Source organism: Solanum tuberosum, unplaced genomic scaffold, assembly GCF_000226075.1.
Source record: "Solanum tuberosum cultivar DM 1-3 516 R44 unplaced genomic scaffold, SolTub_3.0 scf00530, whole genome shotgun sequence".
NCBI lineage: Eukaryota > Viridiplantae > Streptophyta > Magnoliopsida > Solanales > Solanaceae > Solanum > Solanum tuberosum.
Window position 1 is genome coordinate 196,526 of NW_006239448.1, and position 12,008 is coordinate 208,533.

General features: G+C 30.3%; 2 protein-coding genes across 2 annotated transcripts; one reads left to right on the forward strand and one right to left on the reverse strand.

The window, feature by feature from the left end:
• Window positions 1–674: 674 nt before the first annotated feature.
• LOC102603367 (ubiquitin carboxyl-terminal hydrolase 22) lies at window positions 675–3,955 on the reverse strand. Its single transcript, XM_006365012.2, has 3 exons — window positions 2,709–3,955; window positions 2,122–2,240; window positions 675–1,819 (listed from the first exon to the last, which is right to left on the reverse strand). Exons 1-3 carry the CDS (start codon window positions 3,473–3,475, stop codon window positions 1,056–1,058), a joined length of 1,650 nt encoding a protein of 549 aa, XP_006365074.1. The 5' UTR covers window positions 3,476–3,955; the 3' UTR covers window positions 675–1,055.
• Window positions 3,956–6,548: 2,593 nt separating this feature from the next.
• LOC102581393 (probable phospholipid hydroperoxide glutathione peroxidase) lies at window positions 6,549–11,064 on the forward strand. Its single transcript, XM_015304280.1, has 6 exons — window positions 6,549–6,858; window positions 7,399–7,472; window positions 7,680–7,744; window positions 7,853–7,980; window positions 9,242–9,403; window positions 10,753–11,064. The coding sequence occupies exons 1-6, from the start codon at window positions 6,574–6,576 to the stop codon at window positions 10,789–10,791; spliced, it is 753 nt and encodes a 250-aa protein (XP_015159766.1). The 5' UTR covers window positions 6,549–6,573; the 3' UTR covers window positions 10,792–11,064.
• The last annotated feature ends 944 nt before the right edge of the window (window positions 11,065–12,008 follow it).

A 12,008-nucleotide genomic window follows, 5' to 3' on the forward strand; every position in this document is an offset into this window, starting at 1 on the left:
TTATTATATGTAATCTAAAAATTGAAAATAAATAGTATTTAGCGATAAGAAAATAGATATAAAATAGTAAATTATATTTTTTAAATTGAATAAGTAGAAATACACACATATTTTTGATACAGTAAACAAGTAAAAATGAATATAGAAAATACTATATTGAACATTCTTTCACTTTCGAAAAAAAAAAAAAAAAAGTCATGTTCACCCGTTTCGAAAACATATGCAATGACAAAATTAATTTTTAGCCGTCGATTTAAATGGAGATTCATGTTCCATATTACACTATGGACATAACTATTTATCAATTAAGCAACTTTTAACGTCCTGTCACTCCCGCCAAAACACACAACTCTGTAAATTCTTATAAGATCACTGAAAAACCAAATCTAGCTCATTGATTAAGACCAAAACACACAACTCTGTAAATTCTTATGAGATCACTCAAAAACCAAATCTAGCTCACTGATTAAGACGGTGATGGCGTAAATACATTTCATGCTTCTAATATTCTAATCCAATTAATCGTGCAGATCTTTGGGGTTGTTTTTTTTAATAATCGTTACATTTCTTCATATTGGTTTTATACTAGTAACCTATTTATGGATAAAGACATCTCCTCTGGTGCATAGGAAAAACAGATTGATAACTTCCGCTACCATAATTACTCTTTGACATTTACCAAAAATCAAGTTACATGTTATAAGTTATAACACAAACCTCAAACAAACAACAGGAAATGAGAGCACTTTTAAGAAGTCAATAATGAACATTATCAGAATCTTGAAGAGATGAGAAAGGGACAAAATAAAAGATGCCCCTCACATTGTTAAGTTACTGTACATTCATAAGGCTCCTTCTAAAGGCCTTAAAAAGGAGAACTAATGCTGGTTCCATCTTTATAAGAACTCTCGCAAGTTAACAACTTTCTATCTCGAAATCCAAATTTTGAGTCCCCTAGAGTTACCATCATACTTCACGGTCCCCGAATACTATTACCTGGCTGGACAGAATAATGCAGAAGACATAGCCAAGTCCAGCGCACAAATATTGAAGTTCTAGCAGCAACCAGTTATCGGAACAAAGGTCTCTGCTCGCAGTGACATTGGCTGGCAGCTAAAATCTTCACAACTCTTGTGGTAGAGCATCTTTTGTACATAATATATCAGATAGCACTGTGAGGCCCTAACAACTTCTTCGTGGACTTCAGTTATCCAGGTATCGTCACATTTGTACCATTGGTTTCTCAAATGCAAATATGTCACATAGTGACCAGATTCTAACATTCCTGAATGTGTGACCACTGCAAAAATTTCAAATTCTGTAGAAGCATCTGATTCATCACTGTCAAACGAAAAGATTCTGTTCCCGTATCTTTTTCTTACAATTGAAGATGATAAATATGGTTTCATGTCCAAAGACAAAGGAAATTGCACGTGGCGATCGATCTTTCTGGACATTTTTCTGGTGGGAGAATGTTCAAATCGTTTTATATGAAAGCAGAGCACAAGAGGGAGCTTTTTGATGGACATTTGTTTCAAAGCGTCTTGCTTTTCATGACAATTTTCACAGTACAATTTCTGATCGGATCCCAATTTTTCTGGTCTTGTAAAGAGGTCCAAGCAACCTACAAGAGATTCATTTGGCTTACTGGACTTACTAGCAAAATCCTTTCGGCTGGAGTTGCACGCACTCAAGTCAAGAGAAACGTCCATACAAGGATCATGAGTTGTTGAAGTGAAACCGCATGATGCACATGTGACATCAGATCTCAAGAGCCCGTAGAAAGCCCTATGAGCAATACACTGGCAATCTCTATTATCTGTTTAAGAAATGTTTCTTTGTAAGAGACAACAAAGAAGAGGAAGCCACAAAACTCTCGAGTTATCAAGGTCTTAATACATGAATCACCCTTTCTCTTATCAAGGAAATTGATCCCAAATGAAAGTACAGGCCGAAATTTTGAAATCGGAAATCGAGCATCTACGTAAACAAGATCTGTACTATATCTACTCACTGTGTTGTATTTCAGACACAGAGAGATGAGCCATTATCTAAGTAACAGACCCCAGAAGATGTCCTACATAGACAAGTAGTATAAGAGCCATTCTCATCAAAATATACCTTTGATTGCCAAACTTGCTTTCCCCTCTTTGTCATGGATCTTGTCTAGCATTGAAATGAAGAACTCATGAGCATCCTGCTGCTCGTAGGTAGCATGATTTTCTGAATGCTGCCACCAACTGCAAACATAAACAACAATTCAATCAAAAAGAATTACTACACTACATAGGTCTTCAACTGTCAACTCCAACCAATGTTATTTCCACGTATAAGCATCCAATCTAAGCTGACAAATAATTGATATCTTACTGGATATAGCAACTTAGAGAAAATCTCAATAGACTTATTTAGCATTATAAGAGACTTGTTACTTGCATATTGTTCGGTTTTAAAGGAAATGCATCAAATCTTGGTTATCCAAAAACTCTAATGAAGAGTAATAACATATGGTTTCACAATTATACTATAATTGATGAGACAACTCTAATTTTAACTAAAAGCAAGGTTTTTCAATTTGTGGGGATTGTTATCTTTTACATTTTTATAGATCCTGTTATAATCAAGTATCTAGTATCAATAATGTAAATGGCGAGGACAGATAGAAAGCCATTCGAGTTCAATCACAAAGACTACTAACAGTCACAGACCTGTAAAGAAACTGAGCTGGACTATAAGGGGTCCGATCACCAGAAAATACAGCTGAGAACATTAGATCAATGTCACAAGGCAAACACAATCGATCCGTGGACATCTTTCTGCAAATTTCTCGGTTATGTCTATCACTAAGGAAGTAATTTCTCAAAGGGGGAGCATGAAGCAACACTTGCAACACAGAATTCATGAAACAAGTATTCCCCAAATTGTTCAAACCCCTTAATCCCAAGGGAAAACACGATTTCGATTTCCGAATAAACAATCTCTTCATATTCTTCGAATCTAAATCCATCCCAAAACTCAACCTTCTCCTCTTACTCAATCTCATCTCACTCTCCTCAACCCCATTTTCACTTCTTGAAAACCCCTTGATGTGTTTACACATCACAGACTTATCAAAATCAGGATCATACACCTGATCACAACACACAGAGCAATAAAGCTCAGCCCTTTCCATATCTACTAAAATCTCATGTCCATCTTGAGACTGGCTATGCAAAAGAGCATGGTTTGATTCAGGAGACAAACAACAAAACACTGATGAACAGATCAAACACATGTATAATCTTCCCTGACAACCACTACAAACACTACATCTAGGTATCTCCAATTTCGACATCTCCAATGTTGTCCTACCATATGGAGTTGTCCTAAAACAATCTTGAATCAAATTGTACCCACACATACCATTTTTCACCTTGTACTCTGCAAGATGCTTGCAGGGCTTTGGATTTGTATACAAATCGTTGCTTGAGTACATACTAATCTTGAATCTTGATTAAGCGTCAAAATCAAATTTTGGTAAACACCCAAAACAAGAAAAGGATTAAAACACAAATCTTTCTTTGATCTGTGCAGAAACAATCAAACTTAAAGCTGAAATTTTTTTTTTAAAAAAATTAAAAAAATATACAAATATCACTGTAAGAATTTAAATTAATGGGTTGATCTAAAATTCCTAACAGAATTTAAAAGAAAAAAAAAATTGGGGTCAGATACCAATGGAAACAGAGAGTTGTGATAGAGAGGAAGGGCATACAGGAGGCGTTTTTTTGTGTAGGAGAGAAGACCGGAGAAAGACCGACTATCATTGTATTCTCCTGTGGGGGAGAGCACGGGTGTTACTGTGCATCCCAAAGCGTGGCATGATCAAGGCCGTTAAATTGTTGTTGCACTTAGATATAACCCTAAATTGACATTTGTTTGGGTTTCTAATGAATTGATAATGTTTTTTTTCCAAACATGAATGATGTTTATTGACAGCAAAAGATGACGACAAAACAAAAGACATCTTCTAGTGTTATCTGGCAGTAGGGCATTCAATTAGAAGACCAAAACATCTTTTGAAAATGTACAAATGATCCTAGGTATGCACACCTAGTTTTTATGTTATCGTGGGTGGTTTGGTACGTGTGATTGGATAAATAAGAATATCTGATAAAATTATTTTATATCATTTCAAATTAAATATGAAATAAATTTATTTATTTAACCTATCAAATAATCCTTCAAATTTACTAGAAGAAGTTATGATCATTGGGCTCATTTTATAACTAAAATGTATGAATTTATTTATTATTAATTAATTTTAAATCTGAATTTTTCTAATAGATAAGTTCTTGAAAAGAAGTTTATTCTTTTTAAATCCTTTTTGGTACCTTATGTTAAGCTATAAGCTATACAATATGGATCCATTCTCATCCACAAAGAGCTTTGCAAAAAAAAAAAAAACATACTTATAATATTACACAAATCATTCCCTTGCAATCGGATCAAACTTACAATATTTAAATTAATTTGGCCTAAGTTTTTCAATTTTTATCATTTCTTAGGATAACGGATGATACGACACCTTTTTTGTTCAAAGGTTGTGGACTTGTGGTGCTTTCAGTTATATATATATATATATATATATATAATTTCTAATTTCTAAAAGCAAAGCCATAAACATAACCCGTTGAGTAGATGAAGAAAAAGCCCATGGAGGAAAAAAGCAGTGTTGAACTTGAAATTATTTATTAGAGACTGAACCAGCTCAATTGATTATATATTAGGTATGAGTTCGGCCTCATAGGTAAAATTGTATGTGTTCCCTATTATTTATAAAATACGGATGAACTAGACTTGATATTATTTATTTTATCTATCATGTTAAAACTTAAGGAATCGTTTGATAGTTGATTAGAATTATATATGTACTAATAATTTCATCTTTTATCCTACGTAAGATAATACATTAAGCAATAATTTGCTAAAGTGTATAAGAATCATATTGAATAGAGTGGTATTTGTAATATATACTAGTATTGTACTACTTAATTTGTTTGTATACATAAAACTATTAACAACAATTATAGTTACAACTACATATATATACATAAAATTTTATTCATAAAATTTGACGTGTAATAATGATGGTTAATTAGCTTAGTGTTGCGATGCTTAGATATTTATTCTAGTACTCTATTGAAAGGTTTGTTTGAAAATCTTTATAAATGAAGATGGATTATTATTGTTCCAACGTTTGCATCATCGATCTGCTAGCTTGAAACATTGTTATGAATAGGCCTAGATCAACACGGCAAAGCAGCCCAACACCGGATTAAGTGGCTATGTGTGAAATTCGGATTGATAATAGAAACTTGAGAGAACAAAATAGGTTTATGCGAATTGTGATTATGCTTAGGCAAAAACTGTGCTTCTCATCCACAATTCTCTCTTAGTCCCCTCATCTCCTTCTCCTTTAAAGTTATTGTTATTATTCATGTTTATCATAGTGTAATTGCTCATTTACAAATGAGTTAAAGCTTATTAGAGGGTGTTTGAATTGGCTTAAAAGTTGATCAAACCTACTTTTAAGTCCGTTTTTGACAAATATAATAATAACTTAAAATAAGTTAGAAAGTGTTTGACAAGGTTAAAAATAACTTAAAATAAGTTTAAAATGACTTAAAATAAGTTTAAAACTAAAAGTAGGCATCCCCTACTTTTTATTTGGTTTTTGACTTAAAAGTCATTTCAGTTTGACTTTTTATTTTGACTTAAAAACTACTATTTTTTTTTAAGTCAATTCAAACAGACTCTTAGTTTGTTCTCTCTGTTGTTCATTGTTGAGTTGAGAAAATCACTACGTTCATTTTAGCGTTTGTTACATTGTTGAGTAATTTTATCATCCCTTTTATAATCATCAATCCTATTCTTTCTTGCCTTTTCTCATTATCCTGCATCCATTTGTGTGCTCTTTGTCTGTATTGTTATGTTGGGAACTATTTTCATTATAATATATTCATTTTTTGGCAACACATTTTGGTTTTATGGTATCACAAATTACAGTTAATTAATAATTATTTAGAAAGAAAAAAAGAAAAAATGAAAAAGACGAACCCGTCGGTGGACGCAAGAATAAAAAAATATTTGGTTCTTCTATGCCTGAAGTTATACTACTAGTACGTATTGCCATTTAAAGGGGAATTAAAGTAAAAAATGATTCTTCCCAACACAATCTTTAAAAAATCATAAAAATTCTTTGCTTATTACGTTGAAATGGTATAAAGAAATCGTACTCCCTTTAATTTCTACTTTATTATCGATAACACATTTAGTTAGGTATATATACAAAATTTAAATCAAAATTATTGAATTAGGTCGAATTCATACTTTTTAGAAGTAGAAGACTGCTGGCCTGAGAGAAGGCGGCCTCTCTCGGGAAAGATGGCCCAATTTCTCTTCTTTCTTTTTGAGGATCGTGAGTAAGGGAATCACTTGTACATTACGTGGTCATCATTCTATATATAAATAAAAAAAAATCATTGGCTTTGTCTAAACTCAGAGCAAAACCAATAAAAAGAAACATCAAGAATGATGAGCTCTATGGTTCTTTCACCACCTTTGAGTGGTCTATCACATTCCAAATTAATAACAAACCCCAACAAGTACTCTTATTCACCCTCTAAGGCTCATTGTATTTATTTTTCAAACAAGATTTCTCTTGAATCCAGCTCCAAATCATCATTTATACATGGCGATTTCACTTTTCCTTCACCAAATCTCTCAACATTTGTATCAAAATCTTCATCTTCCAATATTATCACTGCCCAAACCTCTCCACTTGGTGAACATGTCATCTATGATTTTCAAGCTAAGGTATGGTTTTCTTGTTACTTTTTTGTGTTAATAATATTTGCAGATAACTGCAATAAAAATAATTTTTAGCGACAATACATATACACATTATTAAAGAGTGTTAAAACTCTTACCAGCATTAGTTAATGTAAAGATATGACACCTGAGCCTAACTCAACCACAAAAACTAGCTCATAAGGGGAGGATTGTCCAAATCCATATAAGGAGATCATCAGTCCATTCTCCAAACCAATGCGAGACTTTTACCCACTCTAACACCCCCTTCACACCCAGATCCGACTAGAGCGTGGACCGAGAGCCCAAATGGTGATTGACCTTGACCTGGGCCTAACTCAACCACAAAAGCTAGGTCATGAGGGGAGGATTGCCCAAATCCATATAAGGAGACCACCAGTCAATTCCCCAACCAATGTGGACTTTTATCCACTCTAACAATTAATTGTCATTTAGAACCAATATCGCTATTAGGATTTGGGATTTTTTTCCAAATGTTATATATCTTTATAACTAAATATTATTCTTCATCTCTTTTATATATAGGAAAAGAGAAGAGGTCTCTCACTCAGTTGCTTTAGAGAAAAAGTTGTTCTGATTGTCAATATTCCTGAGCAAGGGTATCTTCTCTTGTCTTCTCTATGAAGTTAATCATAATTCATTTCATCACTTTCACTTTAATTTTCTTAGTTATGCTTTAAATTATATTTTTCTTTAAGTATATATTTTTTTATTTAATAAAATGTCTTCTCAAGATAAATGTATAATTTTTCAAATTCATTTCTCTTTTATTAACAATTGAAATTTTGGTTGTGTGTTGTTTTCAGTTCCATATGGACAGAGTCGCAGTATGAATTACTTCATTATCTATATGACAACTATAAATCTCAAGGTAATTAAGTACAGTAATTAAATCTCACTATTTCTATACATTTTATTAACAATATTTATGTGTTTTAACCTCTTTATTAAACATAATTTACTTTAATTCTAAAATTAGGGTTTGAGATAGCTGCATTTCTCTATAATAAAAAAGAAACAGACAAGGCAGGATCTAAAAATGCACAAAAAGCACCATCAGGGGGCCAGCTACAAATTAAAGCTGCTAAGTTTCGACTATTCGATAAGGTTGGTTTTATAATTTTATTATACGCAGCATCCTTCTATCAATTTTTTTTCATTTTAATGATTCGAACTCTAAAATTTTAATTGATGATAGAAAGATATCAAGTAATATGGCTCGGAAATGGTCTAATACCAAAACAAAGTTTTATTTGATCGACCCTTGCGTGTTGAGAATATAATTAATTAATAAAATGTGCTCTTGGTCACACACTTTTTTTCAACATGGTATTAGAGCAGGTAGAGGTCCTGAGATCGAATCTCACCGTCATCTAAATCAAAAAGAAATTCCAAGTGCTTGCCCATGAAAAAATAATCAAACCCTCATGTAAGTGAGTGTGTTGAGAATATAATTAAATAATAAAAAAATATATTTTGTAAAAGCTTAAGCTTTCAGATTGGGATATTAATATCCATATTTAATCTAAAGTATTATTATTTATTGGTATATCCCCTCCACCCCATAACCCCGCCTAAAGATTAGGTTTAACAATTGAACCCAAAGAATTTAGCATTGTATAGTCGTCTGCCCATCTCCAATTATAACCAACGATTTAATAGGAAACTCAATATTGTATTTCTTTTTAATTCTTCTCCTAAATTTATACTAGAAATATATTTCTTTTATAAAAATTAGTATAGCCATTTTCATCTCAGATCACTGAAGGTCAAAATAAAAGATCAAGAAAGAGAAAAATGAAAAAACAAATTTTAACTTTCCTTTTCTTCTCTGTGTTCGATGTTATTGCAACTAATTAGAAACACTTGAACACGGTTAGTTGAGGAAAATTAAAAGTTATCCAGATTTGTTTCAAATAAAAAAGTAACAAAGAACGTAGAAAACGTATATACTACATGTGTATATCACATTGTATATTAGTGTATATTACACATAATTTTTCATTGAGATACACAGATATACAAAAGACAGATGTGTAGTGTCATATACATGAGAATCAGTGGGGATATACAGACATTCAACTTAAATCCATCTCAAATCATATCCAAACACCATGAAAAATAATGTTGAGGCACCTTATAATTATAATGTTCCTAACAAAAGTCAGTATCACCAATTTGTATCATTGACATAAATAAATCAAACTTCTCTCTTTATATATTGATGATGTATCTAATTTCTTAACTTGAAAAAGAATTTAAAATGAGATAAATTATTTAAAATAAAGGGCGTAAGATATTATATTATTTATTTTATTTTTTCTTCTTTTGATTTTTTTAAATTGATTAATATGAGTAATAATGACAGGTAAGAATTAATGGTAGAAGGGCACATCCACTATTTGTACATCTAAGGTCAAAATTTGGTATAGGAGAAGCTATCACTACTGAATTCCACAAGTTTTTAGTAGATAGAAATGGAGTACCTTACAAAAGCTTTGGATTGAACACCCCATGTAATGTGATCGAGGTATGTTCTAGTTTAATTTATATACATCGCGATATTTTTAAAGAGAATAAATTAACATGCTTATTTTTCGAAATAGATAAATAAAAAAATTGAAACAAATTACTTAATAAGATAATCGATTAATAATAATAAATTGCTTGCAGGTTAACCATGTAAGTTATTTTACTTCTATTTAACTAATAATATTTTATTATATAAGCAAACAAAATTATTAATTTATTTATAATTTCGTTTCACTTTTAAAAATTAAGTTAGTTAGATGAAGTTAGAAAAATCTGAATAACATTATATATTTAAGATAAAAATATTTTGTCAAATACGTAATAGTTCTAGTCATATTATTCGGTATTTTGTGTTTAAATTCACTTTAAGAGTTTCAAAATAGGAAAAACAACAAAATATGGCAAACATTAATATGCTTGTCATGGTAATTATGCTTGTCATGGAATTCGCGTATTTGTAATCAAAACAAACAAAATCCATTCACAATTATAATAAATCAATTTAACTAAAGAAATTTATGTGAAATACCTTTACTCTTGAACAAGAACAATAGCGACAATGAAAACTTGTGTATGATGTATTCAAAAAAATTTAAAAACTAATTGGAATCCAAGAGTATACACATTGACTATGTAATCATTAGTTGTTAATGTAATAATGGAAAATTTAGAATTTTAGGACACCATAAATTACCTTATTTAATGCACTATAATTCTAATTGTATCACTGTATAATTAAAATTAAAAAAATATACACAAATACAGCTAGATATTCATATCAAATGTAGTCATTTTTAGTAAATAACATACTTATAGCTATTGAATTTCAATAACCCTATAAATGTAGTCATTTATGTAAGTTGCTCTTTAATATATTAATACATTAAGTTTTTACAAATACTTGTATCCTTGATTTATTAATACTTTAAATTTTATAAATAAAGATATCAATTTGAATTTGTACCATTAATATAGTTTCCTTATTTAGTTCATTGTGAAAAATAAAAAACGTATACAATAATATAGCTAGAAAAAGACATAAATTATAGTCATTTTTTATAAATACCATACTTATAGCTATTGAACTTTAATAACCCTATAAATATAGTTATTTTTGTAAGTTGCTGCTCTTCAAAATATTCACGTTTCAAAAGATATTTATTCTCTTTTTTAATCAAAGGTGTTAATAAAGATTTTCAAAGAAAATACTCATACTCGTTTTTTTTTTTTAAATCATAAAAATAAATATATATGTCATAGAGTTATAATTTATAAATAGTGTAAGATTTTCTTAATGTATGAGTAGAAATACTTAATTACTTCTAATATTTTCTTCATTAATATCAGGAAGAGGTTAAGCATTTACTCTTGGAGGATGCAGATTGACAAAGTTTAAGCATCTCACGTAGTATGGATGACACACATTATTATTTACTTTGACTTTTTGCTGTTTTCTGTTTTTTTACATACATATTTTCTAACAAATAGTAATAATTTATCTCTTGGAAAACACATGTTGAAAATAGGCACAATTTATGTCTGAATTAGGTTAATGATGATTTCTTTAAATTATTATTCCAGTGCTATTGGAATATGCTCGAAGTGTTAATTTTAATTAGTTCCAACTCCCTTGTGACTAATATATAAAATGTTGCGGGGTTTTATGATTATTTTAGGTGCAATAAATATTTATTCCCCTGTATTTAGTTATAAAATTTGTCCTTCAAAAAGTTAAATATATATAAATAAAACAACACTATGTATACTGGGCATATAACTTGTGTTTATACAATAGCAAACATAGTTAAATCATGCAGTTGTACACCATTAATAATACATAATATAACATGTAAATAGTAAAAACATTGTATATATCTGTCGAGTCTCTTTCTAAATATGTATGAAGTATTACATATGGATTTTTTTCATAGTTGTTCTGGAGTTGACTATCCAAAAAATCATTGAAGACATGGTTCGCATTGAATACATAAAACTAGCTAGGAAAATCATAACACATACAAATTGCAAATCAAATTTCCAACGATCATACCATAAGTCAAAAACATATGCACATCAGCCTGCAGTACTCAAGTAGTGTGATGAATATTATATCAATTTCATATTTAAAAAATGATGAAATGAAAAGGCAACGAGTTTTATTTTTTTTTGAGAAATTGATTATCAGATATATAGAGGGAATAAATAATCTAAAGCTTAAAGTACGAAATACTACGTACTACTAAAATGTATATTATACATTTTATATTCCTTTAGTTAATATGTGGTAACAACCACTTCTATATATATATTTTTTAATCTATCGTATGCATTAGATTCTTTTGCAACGAAAGAGAGTAGGGAGAGTTGGCAAAATAGCTACTCTCCAAACTTAATCGAACATTAAGACAAAAGTCTTGAATAATTTGTGGTATACCCACTATTAGTGACATCATCCACATGTCCTAACTGTCACATACAAAAGACCTCACTAAGTTTTCTTATCTCCACTTTGGTCCCCCCTTCTTTTCCAACTAATTTGGAATAATATATATCTATTTGCATTTGTTAAAAATTATATTAGAAAAAAGACAAACGGGAAAGAA

Coding starts and splice junctions, on each gene's coding strand:
- LOC102603367 (XM_006365012.2), bottom strand. CDS start 3,475: ATGTACTCAAGCAACGATTTGTATACAAATCCAAAGCCCTGCAAGCAT. Junction 2,241..2,708: donor CCAGCTCAGTTTCTTTACAG/GTCTGTGACTGT, acceptor TTATGTTTGCAG/TTGGTGGCAGCATTCAGAAA. Junction 1,820..2,121: donor AGCAAGTTTGGCAATCAAAG/GTATATTTTGAT, acceptor TTTCTTAAACAG/ATAATAGAGATTGCCAGTGT.
- LOC102581393 (XM_015304280.1), top strand. CDS start 6,574: ATGATGAGCTCTATGGTTCTTTCACCACCTTTGAGTGGTCTATCACAT. Junction 6,859..7,398: donor TCTATGATTTTCAAGCTAAG/GTATGGTTTTCT, acceptor TTTTATATATAG/GAAAAGAGAAGAGGTCTCTC. Junction 9,404..10,752: donor CCCCATGTAATGTGATCGAG/GTATGTTCTAGT, acceptor CATTAATATCAG/GAAGAGGTTAAGCATTTACT.